The following is a 21,253-nucleotide window of genomic DNA, read 5'->3' on the forward strand; positions in this document are numbered from 1 at the left end:
TTCTGGGATACATGTGCTGAATATGCAGGTTTGTTACATAGGTATACATGTGCCATGTTGGTTTGCTGCAACTATCAACCCATCATCTAAGTTTTAAGCCCCACATGCATTAGTTATTCATCCTAATGCTCTACCTCCCCTTTCCCCTCACCCCCCGACAGGCCACAATGAGTGATGTTCCTCTCCCTGTGTCCATGTGTTCTAATTGTTCAACTCCCACTTATGAGTGAGAACATGGGGTGTTCGCTTTTCCGTTCCTGTGTTAGTTTGCTAAGGATGATGGTTTCCAGCTTCCTCCATGTCCTTGCAAAGACATGAACTCATCCTGTTTTATGGCTGCATAGTATTCCATGTTGTATATGTGCCATATTTTGTTTTTCTAGTCTATCATTGATGGGTATTTGGATTGGTTCCAAGTTTTTGCTATTGTAAATAGTGCTGCAAAAAACATGCATGTGCATGTGTCTTTATAGTAGAATGATTTATAACCCTTTGAGTATATACTCAGTAATGGGATTCCTGGGTCAAATGGTATTTCTGGTTCTAGATCCTTGACGAGTTGCTACACTGTCTTCTACAATGATTGAACTAATTTGCACTCCCACCAACAGTGTAAAAGCATTCCTATTTCTCCACATCCTTGCCAACATCTGTTGTTTCCAGACTTTTTAATGATTGCCATTCTAACTAGTGTGGGATGGTATCTCATTATGGTTTTGATATGCATTTCTCTAATGACCAGTGATGATGAGGTTTTTTTCATATGTTTATTGGTCACATAAATGTCTTGTTTTGAGAAGTGTCTGCTCATATCCTTCACTCACATTTCGATGGGGTTGTTTGGTTTCTTTCTTGTAAATTTGTTTAAGTTCCTCATAGATTCTGCATATTAGACCTTTGGCAGATAGATAGATAGATTGAAAAATTTTTCTCCCATTCTGTAGGGTGCCTGTTCACTCTGATATTTTCTTTTGCTGTGCAGAAGCTTTTTAGTTTAATTAGATTGCATTTGTCAATTTCAGCTTTTGCTGCAATTGCTTTTGGTGTTTTAGTCTTGATATCTTTGCCCATTCCTATGTCCTGTATGGTTTTGAAAGGTTTTCTTCCAGATTTTTTATTGTTTTAGGATTTACATTTAAGTCTTTAATCCATTTTGAGTTAATTTTTGTATAAGGTGTAAAAAAGGGGTTCAGTTTCTATATTCTGCATAAGGTTAGCCAGTTTTCCCAGCACCATTTATTAAATAGGGAATGATTTCCCCATTGTTTGTTTCTGTAAGGTTTTTCAAAGGTCAGATGGTTGTAGGTGTGTGGTGTTATTTCTGAGGCCTCTGTTCTATTCCATTGGTCTATATATCTGTTTTGGTACCAGTACCATGCTGTTTTGGTTACTGTAGCCTTGTAGTATAGTTTGAAGTCAGGTAGCATGATGTCTCCAGCTTTGTTCTTTTTGCTTAGGATTGTCTTGGCTATAAAGGCTCTTTTTTGGTTCCATATAAAATTGAAAGTAGTTTTTTCTAGTTCTGTGAAGAAAGTCAATGGTAGCTTCATGGGAATAGCATTGAATCTATAAATTACCTTGGGCAGTATGGCCATTTTCATGATATTGATTCTTCCTGTTCATGAGCATGGAATGTTTTTCCATTTGTTTGTGTCCTCTCTGATTTTCTTGACCAATGACTTGTAGTTCTCCTTGAAGACGTCCTTCATGTCCCTTGTAAGTTGTATTCCTAGGTATTTTATTTTCTTTGTAGCAATTGTGAATGGGAATTCACTCATGATTTGGCTCTCTGCTTGTCTATTATTGGGGTATAGGAATGCTTGTGATTTTTGCACATTAATTTTGTATCCTGAGACTTTGCTGAATTTGTTTTTCAGCTTAAGGATTTTTTGGGCTGAGATGATGGGGTTTTCTAAATATACAATCATGTCATCTGCAAACAGAGACAATTTGACTTCCTCTCTGCCTATTTGAATACCTTTTGTTTCTTTCTCTTGCCTGATTGCTTTTTTTTAAGAGAAATTAGAAACTTGAATCTTTACATGAAATCTATTATTGTTTAAATGTGGGCAACTAAATCAAATTTTAATTATTCACTGGATGAAGAGACACAATCAAAGTCACTGGACATCAAATCAATCAGATGAGGAGAGTTGCCAGTACATAAACTCTGCCTAGCATAACAGTAGTTAGTGCACAAAGAGGGGCACTGAAGAATTTCAAGCATCATTTGAATTTCTTCTTATCCGACAATCACCTGACAGCTTCGTGGGATAAACATGCATTCATGAATAAATCCTCTTCACTCCTATTTCTCCAACTCTAGAAATAGACATACCACACAACTTACTTTTAAAAATCTAACCTGAAAACCAGCCTAAGCCCAATAGCTATGTTATAAAAGGGATTCTAAGTTTTGTTTTGTTTAAAAAAAAAAAAATCCCTTCTCTCCTCTCTCTTTCCTTTCCCTCTTTTCCTTTCCCCTTCCTCTCCTTTCCATTTCCTCTTCCCCACACTCTTTGCTCTACATCTTGGGACTAATGGCACCTATATTCAAGACAGCTTGATAAAAGTAAATCCTTTAAAAAAAAAAAAAGAAGAAGAAGAAGAAGTAGCACAAACAGAAGGAACTAGGAAACCGTTTTCCCTAGCTTTGCTAGCCTTCAATTTTTAAAACTGACCCAGGTCTGATGACTCTTCTCCTGTCTTGAACAGAAAGGAAAAAATAAAATTATTCTCATGAGGGCTTTTTGGGTCTGAAGTCCTTAAACAACGCAAGATTTCACAGAAACAACAAATAATATCAATAACATAAAAATAAGTAGTTTTATAAGCACCCATTTCTGCATTAAAATAAAATTTAGCTACAGATTATGTTTGGTGGGTGAACTTTATATGGCACCTACACCTAGAATGGTGTTATTTCTTGGTTCAACCCCAGATGTCTAAGGAACTTCTTAGGTCACTCACTTGATGATGTTTCGTTTCTTTACCATTGTTCAAACCTCCACCTCATCTTGCCACAGCCTCCGTCAGCAATGCATTGGCTTCTTCAGTGGCCCGAGGCAGGCTTCCACCTTCTTTCCTGTCCAGACTGCCAGCCATGTCCCACTCTGTCTCACTCATCACACACCCATATGAGTTCCCACTCAGCCGCTTTTTTTCCTGACTGAGAAAAATCTAGTGCTCGTCTTGTTTACAAAAATACAAGAGATTGATACAGCTCCTGAGTGTTACATTGACACTCTCATTGTCCAGCCAATGTGGGTCCACCTCCTAGATGATTTTCTGATTTGCCAACACCCTCTGCATCCTAAAGGGTTGCTTAGAATTCTTTCCACACAGGTTGGCCTCATCAAACTGACTTTACAAATACAGCAACAACAAACGTTGTCTTCCGACACTAAAAGAATTGCCTACTCTCCAGAGTAAGATTGGCACCTGAGGCTCCTAAATAGAACCAAATCAGCTGGCTGAACAGAAATTGAGGCTTCACCTTAAACTTATACCAGGTTTGAATAGTACTGGTTGAAACCAGTCAAACATATTTTGTCCCCAAAAGCATAAATGGAACACGAAAAGTTCCCAAGAAGGCAAAAGGATAAAAGAACAGAAAATATGAGACTAAATATTTCCTTTATTTCATGCCCCCTACTTCCATTTCATTTCATAGGCAGGGACAAGTCAGATCTTGAGAAAGGGGTTAAAAATGTGAGCTCTAAAGTGACCCAACTTGAGTTAAAAGCAAAACTCTACCACAATTAGCTTCTGCAAGCTCAGGCGATTAATTCAAACTCTCTGTGCCTCTGTTTGCTCATTTGTAAAATGGGAATTGTGAGAGCTGCCCCCTCCTGAATTGAGCAATTGTGAAGATTAAATGAGTTAATTCTTGAAAAAAATCTTAGAACAGTGCCCCAGGTACACAAGGAAAACTCAGCAAATATTAACTATTATTATTTGCGGCAATAAACCAGAGAATGAATAGGATGATTGGTTTTTTCCTAAAATTTTCTACATTTGATTATTACGTTCTTAGTTAACAGTCATAATCACCTGTCTTTTTAGTAACACGATCATTTTATCCACGTTGAACTTTTACTAAATTTTGAAATTGAAGGAATTTATTTTAGAGGAGAATTTTTTCTTAGAAATCTTGGAATATTTTGAGCTGCACAGAGCTCCTATCTTTCCGTGTGTCTGGTGTCTTCCGCTTGATGAAACTGTCTTGGTTAATGGAAAACAGGACAAAGTTGCCTGGAGCTACTGCTTCAGAAATGTTGTCAGTTCTTTCATGACTAATGAACATTAAACAGCTGATGAGATTCAAATAGAAATCAGCCCAAGTTAATACTAAATGTCAAGTAAATACTAGAATAATAAAGAGCAATATTTCTACCTGACCAAAGATCCAAACAGGAGCATTGCAGACACCAGTCACACAAATGCTGCAGTCTGCAGAGGAGGAGATAATCAGTAACTGACCACCCAGCTCACACATCTCTAAGGAACTTATCCGGTCCTCATGAGGTTGGAATGATCTTATCAGAGTTGGGGCCTTTGTGATTTTGTTCTTACTGGAATTAAGACAGTACTCCTGAATGAAAAGAAATACCAGACCTCTAAAAAATTCAAATATGAAACGATTACAATGACATAACACTTTTTTTAAAAGGCCGATTTTCAAACTTGGGAACAATAACCTGTGATCCAAATGCGAAAGCAAAGTTCATGATAAAAGAGGCTAGAAAATGAAATTACATTAAGAAAAAAAGGTTTCTAACTTATCTGACTACTTGGGAAATACAAAAAGGAACTAGTGGGGAAGGAGGAAGGAAAGAAAAATCTAAATAGTATAGCCAATTATTTAATAGAGATGAACTTTACCACACATATGTGGTCACATATACAACTTTTAAATATTATTGGAAAATTGAGGAGGTAATCAGTGATAAAAAAGAAAAAAATCCCAAACTAACTCAGGGTAACAATAATGTTAGATGAGGGAATAGTCCTCTAGTATTTAAATTACATTTACAGTCTCATTGCAAATAAGGTGTAGCCTCACCTCAGTCAACATAGTGAGACCCTGTCTCTACAAAAAATAAAATTAAATTAAAATAAAATAAAATAATTAGCTGGGCATAGTGGAAAACGCCTGTAGTCATAGCTGCTCAGGAGGCTGAGGTGGGAGGATGGCTTGAGCCATGAGTTTGAAGTTGCAGAGAGCTATAATCATGCCACTGCACTCCAGTCTATGTGACAGAGGGAGATCCTGTCTCAAAATAAATAAATAGATACATAAATAAATAAATACATTAAAAATAAGGTATATCCTAATTATTTACATTCAAATAATGCTGCAGTGCCTTCCTAACAATATGGCATTTCTAAATTGGATGACTTACTTAACAGAAGGCTGTCAATATTGAGAAAAATATGATTTTCCTCATTAATTATTTAAAAGAAGTCTCTGCATGAAACTTGTAAATGTTTTATTTAAAACACTTAGACTAAACATTTTTTCCTTTGTTTGGGAGACAGACAAGACTTGATTCATAGTTACTTGCAACAAAGGGTCACCAAAAATCTTAAAGGTAATGTGATAATGTTTTTCAATTTACCTCTATATTCCAGATTTTCAACCATCCATCAAGATCTCCTGTGGTAAGGTATCGATTCATCTTATCAGTAGACATAATAATCGTTCCAGCTCCACTATGAGCCAAAAATTCAGCCAGAAGTTGCTTCTTATATATATCCCAAAATCTGACATAACCAGATCCTCCACATGATACCAGGTTAGCTCCTCCTAACATGTAAGGGAAAATCTAATTAGAAAACTGAACAACCCATGCCGGAAATAACTTCTTCAGTGACTTTCCCTGTGGAAAGCATATGATGTTGGAGAGGTGAGTAGCCCTGAGATCAATTCCCAGCATCACTTTAATTTTGTCAAATATAAAATGGAGGTAACACTATGATAACCTCACTGGTTTGTGTTGAGTATTAAATGACATAGGATATTGAAATGTCCCATTACATTTAGTTCCCTTTTCTTCATTCATTATTCTGATGTTTTGGGGGTTTTTATATTTATTTATTTATTTATTTATTTTGTTTGTTTGTTTGTTTGAGACTCTGTCGCCCGGGCTGGAGTGCAGTGGCCGGATCTCAGCTCACTGCAAGCTCCGCCTCCCGGGTTTACACCATTCTCTTGCCTCAGCCTCCCGAGCAGCTGGGACTACAGGCGCCCGCCACCTTGCCTGGCTAGTTTTTTGTATTTTTTAGTAGAGACGGGGGTTTCACAGTGTTAGCCAGGATGGTCTCGATCTCCTGACCTCGTGATCCGCCCGTCTTGGCCTCCCAAAGTGCTGGGATTACAGGCTTGAGCCACCGCGCCCGGCCCGGGGGTTTTTTAAAGTTAGATAGAATTAATTTGTTTCCTCAGATAAACATGAAATATTAATTCCAACATTATGATAATATTCTCATTATATAAAATTCATCTTCCCTAATAACCCATTGGATATATACAGTGAAGTAAAAGTCTGCATGCACAGATTTGGATGGAATATGTAGTGACAGCAGAATAGCTATTGACTTCTCCATTTGGCAGCATGCTTAGAATTCTATTTATGAGCTTTCTTTATATGTTTTCATCAATAATTCATTGTAAACCCTTATAAAACCCTTTTTTGGTGAATGAGTCTAGAACTAACCTTTTCATTTTCCATTTTTATGTTTTGTTGAAGCACCTTACCTAAGTTATTCTTCTGTGGCAAGGTTCCTATTATTTGATAACTCTCTGAATGACTTCCAGTTTGCCTCACAAATGTACTGCCAATTAACAATCATATTTATTTAAGGTAGAAATAATAACACGTAGCTGCTTCAGTGAAAACAATCTGGGAATACTGATAACATTAAAATTAGTATTGAGGAAATGAGAGTAATTTCAGGATAATAATTCATATTTTGAGTATAAGCAAGTTCTAGAAAATGGAAAGTTTTAGAATCTAATTGTTTCAAAGTTTATTCTAAACAACCCAGAATGTTTTTAAACTATACCTTTATTGATTCTTAATGATTAAAAATTTTATATGAAAATTATACAGATTTTTCATCTGTAAATTAAATATGGGAAACAATAAACATAATTCAGATATGTTCATTTCCTTTTCAAATCCACAATACACATGTGTCTAGATTTCAAATACACAATACATATGTGCATTATTCTCCAAGGCAGATTTTCATTTCGGAAAGATGCAGCCTGCATCAACACCATGCTAATATTGCCACTGACAACAGGGAAAAAATTAAGCAAATGGTTATTTCATTTACATAATATCAAATAACTACAGTAAATCATAAAATATCATTAATGTTAGTATACATCTCTAGAATATATAACTAATACTTCAAAAAAGAAAAAAAGATGAGAACAGAGAAGAGAGCAGGCAGCTCTTATCCTGGGATTAGCAATTCTTTCAAATTCTGTTACTGTGCTTAACATCCATGCTCCTCATTATTCTCTTCCAGCCTATTTTGATTAGGTACTCATATAGTGAGTCTCAGACTCAACTCTTCTGCTATATGTGGACTTAAGCTTTGACTCTGGCATACATCTTGCTGTGCCCCTACGGTATTAAAATCTCTTTATGCCATGTCTGGGACAACAATTCTGATTGTTGCCCGTATTCAATAATTTGTCAGAATTGTTCCCTTCCTGATCTTAACATATACAACACTGGATAAATTAGTAGTGGGGTATAGTCTGCCTCCTGCTCTTGAACCCATCCTCCTCAATTCCAACTTCCTTTGCCATGGTCTGTGACCTCACATGACACACTCCTGACTGGTTAGCTACATGCACTCAAATTCTACAAGATCTAGTAGAAATAGAGTGGATTTTCTTTATTGCTCCCTTTCCAACTACATGTAAAATGTAAATATATATTTTACCTGTCACTGCAGTGTTTTTTCTTACTTTGAGGAAGCAAAGCCTCATAACAGCATTTTTGCCCTCAGTGTCAATCTCAAAGTTGCGGACTCCCATGGTAGATTGGTCTGCCACGGGGTGGGTGGAGTGGCTTCTCCCAGCACTAAGAAGTTTTTGAGGTTTTGTATCTGTGATGGAGACAAAGCCAGGTATATTAATGAAGAAAAATATCTGCTTTGAAAACTAGTGCCTATGAAACAACAGGCCGCCATCTATCACTATCTCCAATGACTCCAAGTCTCACAATAGACTTCCAGTCAACATCTATCAAGCCTTCTGACATTTCTTAACCACAGCTGGAAGAACTGTTTGACTTTATTTTTGTTTTTCATGTTCCATACAAACTTGCTGTGTTTTCCTTGATATGAATTAAATAAGAACTTAATATTGGCATCAATGCTAACATCTTAGGGATCCTAATATGCCCAAGACAAATGTAATTCCGATATTGTGGCATTTTCAACTTATTAATCATTAAAATTAATCTTGGAAATATTATAATGAACATGAGCTCTAATGACTATGTTTAATTAAATGAGGCTTTTTAACAATACTATTTGTTAGTGAGTTACTCTGGAGAAAACATTTCTAAGCATACTTCAATTATGTAATGACATCATCTCCAGGCCACACTAGTAAAACCTGGGGATATTTATCTCAGAATCTATGAACAGTCCGCCCATAATTATGAAAAATCTATACAGACATATTTTCAAAATTCCCAAATAAGAAATCGATTGCAGTGCCTTTCATGTCTTTCAGAAATTTGACATCTATTCACTTTTCTCCTTAATTATCTCTCTATGTATTGTAAAGCCCAGTGTAGAGGAAGAGGCAGAATTCCAAACCCCTCATGGTATGAGTTCAAATGAATCCTAAAATGATTAGCTCTTAAGACATAAAGCAGGTCAGAGCTTTGTGTTTGCAGCCAAGTATCCCCTAAATCTCTTGTTTGCTTTCCTACTCTTAATAAAATAGCTTCTCAGTTTTCACCCAGAAAGAAAACTGCATCTGATGACCAGTCCATTCCTAAAGTTCAATTCAGCCTCTATGAGTTTATTCAGTTGAGACAACAGAACCTCACTGGGCCATGAGGAATGACATTTTCATTACCAAAATAAATTAGTCTAAAGAAAAACCTCTAGTATCTAAGGAAACTGAAATAAAATGTGAAAGGCAATTGTCAAGACATTTTACTTAAATATAAAATATTCATGTGCTCTGCTAAACTCCCATAAAATACAATATACTCCCATCTAATGTTCCTCATGGGCTTCTAAAGCAAGGAATAATTTAAGATTTCCAGGTGGCATAATATTTATTACAAGCTCTAGATTGAGTCTCAACAGCCTATCGAGTGAATATGAATTTCCATTTTCTTAGCAAAGGGTATCTAACGTTCACTCTTAGGTAATTTGGCAAGGTTTATTGAAAAAAATAAACTAAATAAAAATGAGAGTCTTGCTCCCTGCTATCAGTAGTTCAGAAATGTCAATGTAGCATAAAGAAAAGAAATGGCATGCCATGGAGAATTTGCTAAGCCAAGTAAATCTCAAGATTCTCTTTAGCCACTTTGACAAGACAATGATATCCCTAATCCTTCGTGCTTACAGCCAATCACCTATAATTTAGGAGCAAGTTGCAGTAGGCACGTGCATGAACAACAAGGCCTACAGTGATTTGACTAGCCATGTTATTTTAGTTTCAAACTCACGCTTACCTAATTTTGACTTTAGCAACCTCTGGTAATCAGGGTGAAGAACATGGTGAGCACTCTCTGTGCTACTGTTCCATAGAACAATTTCTCCATCATAACTCCCTGCACAAGACAGGATGGAGAATATAAATTGCCAGGAGATTAAGATAGAAAATACGAGCAACAGCAATCAGAAGAAGTTATTAGCAGTATATCTTACACAGAATATGGCACATAGTGGGCACTCTATATTTTTAGAAACATGAATAATAATAATTGGTATTTGTATTAACTTTAGAGCTTACAATCCCCACAGTATAACCTGAGCATATGTGTGTAGAAATTACTGCTGTTTCCTTTTATCTTATGGTAATAAAGCATTCAGAACAAATGCTTTGCAGATAAAAAACTGGAGCTTGAGTCTTGGTTCTCTCACTTACTGTGTGACCTTGGACATGTTATTTAATTCTACTTGATGCTGCAATTTTCTCATCTATAAAAAATAGTTAATAATTGTATTTATCTCCTAGAGTTATTGTAGAGAATGAAAGTACTTACAGTAGCACTGAGCATATTGTAAGTACTGGAGAAAATGTTAATTACCATCATACTTTTTATTATTGGGTAAGGGCAAGTAAATCAAGTCCTCCTATGTTTCTGTTTCACACATCCCTTCTTGTGTGTGTATGTGTGTGGATGGGTGTGTGTGTGTTCTCTTCATTCTTGTCTTCCACAATCCTAAAGTTTTTCCTACAGAAAGTCCTTCAGTACTCCTCTTCACAGAAAACAAAGAAAAGCCCAAATAGCCCAAAAGCCCAAAGTGAGGTGAAGTCTGAGCAACCATGTCCTGTGGAGGAACAAAGCAGCAATGTCCAGACCATTGTTCTCAGTGACTTAGTGAGGACAGCTACCCACTGAGCAGAGTGTCTATGGCAAGGAGAGCAAAAGAGTTTGGGTGGGATGTACAAATGGTGACTTTTTTGGGAATAGGGGAGAAAAGAGAGAAATGCACACTAAACTGTATTGTCCTAGAAAGAGCAGTCTCTATGGGAGGCCGAGGTGGGCGGATCAGGAGGTCAGGAGTGTGAGACCAGCCTGGCCAATATGGTGAAACCCTGTCTTTACTAAAGATACAAAAAAAAATACTTAGCTGGGCGTGGTGGCATGTGCCTGTAATCCCAGCTACTCGGGAGACTGAGGCAGGAGAAACACTTGAACCCTGGAGGCAGAGGTTGCAATGAGCCAAGATTGCACAATTGCACTCCAGCCTGGGCAACAGAGCAAGACTCCACTCCATCTCAAAAAAAAAAAAAAAAAAGAGAAAGAAAGAAAGAGCAATCTGTGCAGCTCACAAATTGAACCAGGGGGATGGAGTTCAGCTGTCCATAGAAACATCCATCTTCTCTTATGCTTTACTAGCAGTGATTGACCAAATATTTCCACATAGGATTGATGGGAGGAGAATGAGAGAAGAGACTGTCAACCCACCAATACAATGGTATTTACTAATACTTTCACAATAACAACCACACTGTTTTGCACTTCACTGCCCATCACATTTCAGGATGCGATCCTCCCTGCAGGGGTGGCCTTCCAGTGACTGTAAAGCTAATTTATCTACAGAGTTGGTCTTACTAGAAAGTAATTTGGTTAGTCCTGAAAACAGGGGAACTTTAAATGTAGATAGATCAGTAAACCTCATATTGTAACACTTCATAGATATCCTGGATCTTTTCCTGTAAGTTTTCATTCCTCTTAATTGATGACATTTTTGGTTCTATAAAAAAAAAAATTCAGCTGTCAAAATATGGACTTGAAAATTTCATGGTGCAATCTGTCTCTATAAATTGTATTCTTTGGCCAGAAATGATACAACAATTTTTCATTCTCTTTAATATGTCACATCAAAGCATGCCTATGAATCATTTTAAGAGCTTGGATTTGTAGACATTTTGTGAGGACAGACTTTTATCAACATTATCTGGGCTAAATTATGCCAAAGAGTTAATATGTTCACATTATGAAACGTCTAAGTGCCACCAATGTGTGATTCGTACCCAATAGCCCTAATGCTGCTCCTGGAAAATGGACAATACAAATAAAAGCTAATATTTATGGATGAGCTTATTGTGTGCTGAGAACTGTGTTAAACTCTTGCACAGATAATCTGAACTATAAACCAAAATATAGATATATTATTATCTTCCAGACAAAATTACGATTTAGAGTTTAAATAACTTGCTCATTATCAAGTTGTGGCAATTGGTAGAACCATGATGGGAAATCAGACAGCCAGGCATAGGAGCTGATGATCAGAACTACTAATATATTTCCCTAGAAATAAGGACTAAGAAGAGCAAGCGCTGCTTCTTCAAAAATCCATTCATGTTCAAAGGAAACAATCAACAAAGCAAAGAGACAACCTACAAAATGGGAGAAGATAGCTGCAAACTGTACATCTGATAGTATAAGGGGCTAGTATCCAAAATATATAAGAAAATCAAACAACTCTGTAACAAAGAAAACCTGATTTAAAAATGGACAAAAGACCTGAATAAACATTTCTCAAAAGAAGACATAACAAATGGCCAACAGACATACAAAAAAAAAGTCCAACATCTCTGGTTATCAGGGAAATACAAATCAAAACAACCTGAGCAAGACATCACTTCACTCCAGTCAGAATGGATCCTGTCAAAAAATCAAAAGATAAAAGTATTGGCAAAGATATCGGGCAGAGGGAACACTTACATATGGCTGGTGGGAATGTAAATTAGTATAGCCTTTATGGAAAACAATATGGAGGAATTGAAAATAGAACTACCATATGATCCAGAAATTCCACTACTGGGTAAGGAAATGAAATCAGCATGTGGAAGATATATCTGCACCCTTACGTTTATTGCAGCATTATTCACAATAGTCATGATATAAAATCAACCTAAATGTCCATCAATGAATAAATGAATAAGGAAAATGTGCTATATATACACAATGGAATAGTATTCAGTCATAAAAAGAATAAAATCTTGCCATTCGCAGCAACGCGAATGAACCTGGTGGACATTATGTTAGGTGAAATAAGCCAGGCATATAAAGACAAATATCACATGGTATCACTCAGTTGTGGAATCTAAAAAGTTATTCTCATAAAAGTAGAGGGTAGAATAGTGGATACCAGAGGATGGGGAGGGGAGAAGGGAGCAGGTGATGGTGAGAGATTGGTCAACAGGTAAAAAGTTACAGTTAGACGGGAGGAATGAGTTCTGGTGGTCTATTGCATAGTAGGATGACTAGAGTTGACAATAATGTATTGTATACTTCAAAAGAGCTAGAAAAAAGACTTTTTAATGTTCTCATCACTAAGATATGATATATGTGTAAGGTTATTAATACACTAATTACCATGATTTGATCATTGCACAATTTATACATGTATTGAAACATCATGTTGTGCCTCACAAATATGTACAATTATTAATGTTATGTGTCAATCATAAGTTAAAAAGAAATATATGGCCGGGCACAGTGGCTCACGCCGGTAATCCCAGCACTTTGGGAGGCTGATGCAGGTGAATTGCTTGAGCTTAGGAGTTTGAGATCAGCCTGGACAACACAGTAAAAACCCATCTCTACTAAAAATACAAAAAATTGGCCAGGCATGGTGGGGCGCGCCTATGGTCCCAGCTACTCAGGAGGCTGAGGCGAGAGGATCACTTGAGCCTGGCAGACGGAGATTGCAATCAGCTGAGATCTGGCCACTGCACTCTAGCCTGGGCAATAGGTAGACACCCCATCTCAAAATACATATATATATAACAACTGAGAAAAGGCTTTTTAAAAAGTGAGTGAGCCAAGACAAACCAAAACAAACCAAACTTCACCAATGATTGTCAAGTGAAAGTTCAATTTACCTGTAACAACAGTTTGTGGAGGTAAAAACGCAGCACATAAGATGTCATGATGGTGCTGTATGCCTCCTTTCCATTCTTCAGGCTGGATGAAAAATTGATTGAAGTTTTGGGGTCGAAACACAGTAATAGCCCTAGCAAAAAGGATATAGAATTTAGCTGTGGATCTAAAATTGATGTAGATATTGAGTAACCACTATCCACTTGAATGATGTGATTAGAGACTTCTAAAAGACTATGCTGCCCAAAATTTATCCCAAATTGACATCCATAATACTGAGTTTCCCACACTAAACATTTTTATTACCTCATTAAATTATCTGGTAAATTATAAATTTTTGACAATAGAAGGTTAATTATCCTTTCACAATCATTAACAACAAACCATGTAACCATTTATCAGATTAATTATCCATCACCATGACCCTAAAGCAAAGTTTCCCCACATGGGTATTATGAGATCACTGAGTTTTATAGTAATAACAATTAAAACAGAGGGCAGGCCTATGAACAAATAATGTTTTGTACTTCAAACAAAATCAATAAGGTTTTTTTTCCATCAAAATTTCTCAGGACATTTAGCACTCCTTGTGGCATTTTCAAGACTTAACTGATCACAGAATCCATTCTCTTGGAATCTACAGCATCTTGAAGAACTATAATTTGTGGAACACACTTAGAAAACGCCACCCCAAAGAAGTGGGACATAGAACAGATACATTTTGAACAGAAAGAACAGTATTAGAGAGGTCAGTATCTGGGGGCACTGCTGATAAATTTGAGAATAGGACAGGATGGGCAAAGAATGAAATGCCTTGTGCCTGGTGGGGAAGGGAGGAGTGTAAAGATTCCATTTTGGGGGCATTAACACCACCCTGTTTTCACTTGCTGATCTGAGCTCTGGCCAGCAGCCTATGCTAAGCCTCTTGTTTCTTCTAGAGCCATCTAGATCTCAAGTGAGCATTTGCAACCATAGTTATGGGGTCTTTCACCATCATTCTCTCTTCACCTTCTTGAGATCTTTTATTTCCACCACTCTAAAGGTTTCCTAGTTGTCCTACCAGTGTTACTCCTCAGCCTCAGAGTTTCCAGTGGCCTGCTTCTCTTCCTGCCTCCTCATCTTTCTTTCCCCACTCTTTATTTTCTATTCCCTTCTTTCTCTCACCCTTTTTAACATGTGGTATATATACACAATGGAACATTCCTTATCTTCATTCCTCCACTTCTGTCTATCCACTCAAACTGGCTTAGAGATCTCATATATCTCCATGAGTTCCAATGTCACTGCTATACAAATGGCTCTTAAATTATCTTCATTCATAATCTTTGCCAGAAATAGCTTCCATTTGCCAGTTGACAGTTCCATATAATGCTTCTATCAGCAAAAGATCTCAACATGTCAAAAATCCAAATTTGACATCTTCCCTCCATACCAGCCCTCTGTCTGCAATCCCAAATATGGTTAATAGACTAACATTCCAGCCTCTTTGGATGTCTTTCTCTTCCCCAGTCAAATTAAATACTTAGATTATATCTCTGCAATATGTTACATATTCATTTCTTACTATTTTACTTCAAACAGTCAATGACAGCTTCCTGGTTCTGTGCTAACTACCTCATGGTTGAATGACTGTAATAGCCTACTGATTAATTTTACTGCTTCTAGTTTACCCATCTCTGGCACATTCTTCATCTGGCTACTAGATTAATTATTCTACTCTGGGGCATTTTCATTTATTCTGTAAGAATTTCTTATTTGCCACATGGAAGTCACAGTTCATAGTGATGCAGGGTACAGAGCCATCAGCATAAAATGACTAAATTCAAGGTAAAATGTGGTAAGTGCTAAGAGAGTACTGATTAACTGCCATGAAAGGCTGGCGTAGAAATCAAAGAAGGCTGAGTTGAACACTGATATTTGAACTGGACCATAAAATATGGGTAGAATTTGCAAGATGAAAACACTCTGGATGGAGAAAACAACATGATAAACGATAAGGCTAATGCCCCATTAGAAAACATTTGTTAGTTTTTCATTTTCTACATGATAAAATTCAAATGTGTAAATCTGTTATTTAAGACCCAATAATACATAGATCTAATCTATGTTTTCAGAATTATTTCTCTCTATTCTTCTACCCTTGCTTTTCAGTTATATGTGAATGTCCAATTAAATATTTGACAGAGGCACTGGAAGCCATAGGGTAAATATGGTATACCTTAAGTGTTAATTTTACTCAAAAAGTTTGAGGAAGAATAATTTTCTAATAAAATAAAGATAGATGAATTAATGCAAGAGAATGCAAAGTTCACCTGAATTTCAAAAAAGGAATTCAAAGTTTTAAATTTATTTTTTGCTTGCAGTAGCTGTTTTGAACTGCTAGGAGCTAAGTTTCTGAAGCACAACTTCTTGTCCAACCTAAACAATATTCTTAGTCTTCTCTAGGTACCTCTGACATTTCTCTCTGTTTTGTTTTGTTTTGTTTTCATTCATGGTATGCTTTTTCATGCCCTTAGGAATTTCTTTTTACACACAGACTCACATGAACCTAACCACACACCAACTCTTTAAGGCCCATCTAATTCTGGTAGAATTCCTTAATAACTAGGATTAAAAGAAATAGTTCCTCTTCTGACCTCTTAACATCATTCACATTTAACTTACAACATCCAGTGTTATATAGTTTCAGCTCCTTGGCTAAATTATAAATTCCTAGAAACCATGCATCTTGTCTTAATCTGTAACCCTACAGTAGCAAGCATAGTGACCTATACATATTGAGTGTTCAATAAATATCTGTCACATAAATGAAGAAAAAATTATCTGCTTAAATGTCACCTCCTCAGGCAAGCCTTCCCTGACCACCCTATCTGAAGACTCTCTGAGTCTCTCATCTCTTACTCTATTTCATTTTTTATAACACTTACCATTGTATGACACTGTGTTCTATATTTATTTGCTTATGTTCTATCTCTCCTATTACAAAGTAAGTTCTAGAGGATCAAGGACTTTGTTTTTTTTCTTCTACAACAGCAGCATCTAGAATAATACCTACACATGATAGGCATTTAATAAATATATGCCAAATCAATGTACGAATTATTCTATTTTAAATAATCAGATCCTTTGAATGAAGCAACAGGCTCCTGTAAATTCCATGAGACAGGTGAAAAACTGGTGCTTTCTCAAAAACGCCACCTCCTGGCTGGAGGCCAACAAACTCAGGACATTACAGCAACTCATGACAGAACAACCCTGCTCCAAGGGAGGAGAAAACAACAGCTAATCCCACTGCCTGTAACATCCTGGCTAACCAGCAGTCCTGAGTCTGTCCATGTGACAACTTGACTGTTAGCATAATGAGCATTCAAGAAAGTCAGCACACTAAATATATCTACAAGGACTCTCACAGAGTCTACTTCACTCTCCTGACACCTCCACCAGAGCAGGTGCTGGAATCTATGGCTGAAACACCTAAAGATGGATCACATCAGAGGACTCTTTGCAGACACTCCCCAGTACCAGCCCAAAGGCTGGTAGTTCCACTGGGTGACTAGACCCAGAAGAGCAGCAACAATCACTCCAGTCTGGCTTGTAGGAAGCCCCATCCCTAGGGGAAGGGACAGTGCACCACAGCAAGGGATCGCCCCATGCCATGAAACAAAAGAATCTGAACAGCAGCCCTTGAATTCCAGATTTTTTCACTGAAATAGTCTACCTGAATGAGAAGGAATCAGAAAAGTAATTCTGGTAATATGACAAAACAAGATTCTATAACACCCCCGAGAGACCACACTAGCTCCCCAGCAATGAATCCAAACCAAGAAGAAATCTCTGAATCATCAAATAAACAATTCAGAAGGTGGATTATTAAGCTACTCCAGGATATACCAGAAACGAGTGAAAAGCAATGAAAAGAAATTTTTAAAAATACAGGATATGGATGAAAAAAAATGCTCCAGAGAAATAGATACCATAAAGAAAAAAACAATCACAACTTCTGAAAATGAAAGACACACTTAAAGATATACAAAATGCACTGGTAAGTTTCAACAATAGAATCAGACAAGTAGAAGAAAGAACTTCAGAACTCAAAGACAAGGATTTCAAATCAACCCAATCAGAAAAACAAAAAATAATTTTTTAAAAATGAACAAAGCCTCCAAAAAATTTGAGATTATGTTAAATGGACAAACCTAAGAATAATTGGTGGTCCTGAGGAAGAATAGAAATCTAAAAGTTTAGAAAACTGCTTAGAGGGAATAATTGAGGAAAACTTTCATGACCTTTCTAGAGATCTAGACATTCAAATACAAGAAGCTCAAAGAACACCTGGGAAATTCATCACAAAAAGATCACCGCCCAGGCACATAATCATCAGGTTATCTAAAGTCAAACAAAGGAAAGAATCTTGAGGCCTATGAAGCAAAAGCATGAGCTAATCTATAAAGGAAAACCTGTCAGATAAACAGTAGATTTCTCAGCAGAAACCCTACAAGCCAGAAGGGATTGGAGTCCTATCTTTAGCCTCCTCAAACAAAGTAATTGCCAGCCAAGAATTTTGTATCCAGCAAAACTAAGCTTCATAAATGAAGGAGAAAGTCTTTTTCAGACCAAAAAATACTGAGAGTTAACAACTACCAAGCCAGGACTATAAGAAATGCTAGAAGGAGTTCTAAATCTTGAAACAAAACCTCAAAATTCACCAAAGTAGAACCTCCTTAAAGCACAAATCTCACAGAGCCTGTGAAAAAAATAACACAGTGGGAAAAAAAACAATGTATTCAGGCAAAACCTAGCTCAATGAATAAAACAGTACCTCACATCTCAATACTAACCATTGAATGTAAATGGCCTAAATGCTCTGCTTAAAAGATACAGAATGCCAGAATGGATGAAAATCCACCAATCAAGTATCTGCTATCTGCAAGAGACTCACCTAACATATAAGGACTCATAAACTTAAGGTAAAGGAGTGGAAAAAGATATTCCATGCAAATGGACATGAAAAGCAAGCAGGAGTAGCTATTCTTATATCAGACAAAACAGACTTTGAAGCAACAACAGTTAGAAAAGACAAACAAGAACATTATATAATGATTAGAAAAACAATCCAACAGGAAAATATCACAATCCTAAATACATATGCATCCAACATGAGAGCCCCCAAATTTATGAAACAATTATTACTAGACATAAGAAATGAGATAGATGGCAACACAGTAACAGTGGGGGACTTCAATACTGCACTGACACTAATAAACAGGTTGTCCAAGACAGAAAGTCAACAAAGAAATATCGGATTAAACCATACCCTAGAACAAATGGGCTCAACAGATATTTACAGAGCATCCTACCCAACAACTGTAGAATATACATCCTTTTCATCAGCACATGGAACATCCTCCAAGATACAACATATGATAGGTGACAAAACAGGTTTCAATAAATTTTATAAAATGGAAATTATATCAATAAATTTTAGAAAGTTGAAATTATATCAAGTACCCTCTCAAACTACAGTGGAATAAAATTGGAAATTAGCTCCAAAAGGAACCCTGAAAACTATACAAATACATGAAAATTAAGTAATCTGCTCCTCAATGATCTTTGGGTCAACAATGAAATCAAGATGGAACTTTAAAAATTCTTTGAACTGAACAATAATAGTGACACAAATTTTTAAAACCTCTGGGATACAGCAAAAGTGGTGCTAAGAGGAAAGTTCATATAAATACCTATATCAAAAAGTCTGAAAGAACACAAATAGACAATATGAGGTCATACATCAAGGAACTAGAGAAACAAGAAAAAATCAAACCCAAACCCAGCAGAAGAAAAAATATAACAAAGATCACAGAAAAATAAATGAAAAGGAAACAACAAAAAAATGCAAAAGATAAATGAAACATAAAGCTGTTTCTTTGAAAAGGTAAACAAAATTGGTAGACCATTAGTGAGATTAACCAAGAAAAGAAGAGAGAAGATCCATATAAGCTCAATTACAAATGAAATGGGAGATATTACAACTGATACCACAGAAACATGAAAGATCATTCAAGGTTACTATGAACACCTTTACACATCTAGAGGATTTGGACGCAAATTATTTCCTGTGCAAAGCCAAGAATGCTCTCAGGCTGAGCCCCAGTTTGGGAGTTTACTTGCATTAAGACAAGTTGCAGAAACTGTAGCATGTCCTTTATTCCTGTGGTGTCTTACTAATATCAGTGTGTCAGTCTTTCCCTATTGTATGTACTGATTTTAAAATCTAGAGGATTTGGACGCATTTCTGGAAATACACAACCCTCCTTGATTAAATTGGGAAGAAATACAAACTCTGAACAGACCAATAACAAGTAGTGAGATTAAGACAGTAATAAAAACGTTGCCAACAAAAAAAAAGTCCAGGACTGGATGAATTCACAGCTGAATTCTATCAGATATTCAAAGAATAATTGGTACCAATCTTACTGAAACTATTCCAAAAGATAGAGAAAGAGGATATCCTCCCTACATCATTCTATGAAGCCAGTATCACCCTGATACCAAGAACAGGAAAGGATATAACAAAAAAAGGAAACTACAGACCAATAACCCCGATGAACATAGATGCGAAAATCCTGAACAAAATACTTGCCAACTAAATCCAACAGCATTTCATAAAGATAATCCAACATGATCAAGTGAGTTTCATACCAGGGATGCAGAAATGGTTTAACATACACAAGTTAATAAATGTAATATATCACATAAACAGAATTTAAAACAAATATCACACGATTATCTCAATAGATGCAGAAAAGACATTTGACAAAATCCAGCATCTCTTTACGATTAAAATCCTCAGCAAAACCTGCATCAAAGGAACATACTTCAAAGTAATAAAAGCCACCTATGGCAAACCCACAGCCAACATTATATTGAATGGGGAAAAGTTGAAAGCGTTAACCCTGAGAACTGAAACAAGACAAAAATGTCCTCTTTCACCATGTCTATTCAACATAGTACTGGAAGATCTACCAGAGCAATCAGACAAGAGAAAGAAATAAAGGGCATCCAAATCAGTAAAGAGGAAGTCAAACTGTTGCTGTTTGCCAATGATATGATTGTATACCTAGAGAACCCTAATGACTCCTCTAGAAAACCCTAATGACTCCTTCAAATGCTCCTAGATCAGATAAATGAATTCAGTAAAGCTTCAGGATACAAAATCAATGTATACAAATTGGTAGCACTGCTATACACCAACAACCACCAAGCTGATAATCAAATCAAGAGCTCAACCCTTTTTACAACAACTGCAAAAAAAAAAAAAGTAAATAAAGTACTTAGAAATATACCTGACCAAGGAGGTGAAAGATCTCTACAAAGAAAACTATAAAACACTGCTGAAAGAAATCATACCTGACACAAACAAATGGAAACACATCCCATGCTCATGGACAAATAGAATCAATATTACAAAAATGATCATACTACCAAAAGCAATCTACAAATTCAAGCAATTCCCATCAAAATACCATCATCATTCTTCACAGAATTAGAATAAACAATCCTAAAATTCACATGGAACCTAAAAGTAGTCCATACAGACAAATTAAGACTAAACAAAAAGAACAAATCTGGAAGCATCACGTTAC

The 21,253-nt window shown here is 36.4% G+C and overlaps 1 protein-coding gene across 1 annotated transcript in view; it reads right to left on the reverse strand.

The window, feature by feature from the left end:
* WDR49 (WD repeat domain 49) overlaps window positions 1-21,253 on the reverse strand; it is a 187,867-nt gene that overhangs the window by 48,573 nt on the left and 118,041 nt on the right. Inside the window, 5 exon segments of the mRNA XM_045386671.2 lie at window positions 4,397-4,594; window positions 5,622-5,809; window positions 7,966-8,130; window positions 9,723-9,821; window positions 13,613-13,743. Of these exon segments, the coding sequence (XP_045242606.2) occupies window positions 4,397-4,594; window positions 5,622-5,809; window positions 7,966-8,130; window positions 9,723-9,821; window positions 13,613-13,743 (781 nt within the window).

This window comes from Macaca fascicularis, chromosome 2 (genome assembly GCF_037993035.2).
Source record: "Macaca fascicularis isolate 582-1 chromosome 2, T2T-MFA8v1.1".
In the NCBI taxonomy this organism is placed as follows: domain Eukaryota; kingdom Metazoa; phylum Chordata; class Mammalia; order Primates; family Cercopithecidae; genus Macaca; species Macaca fascicularis.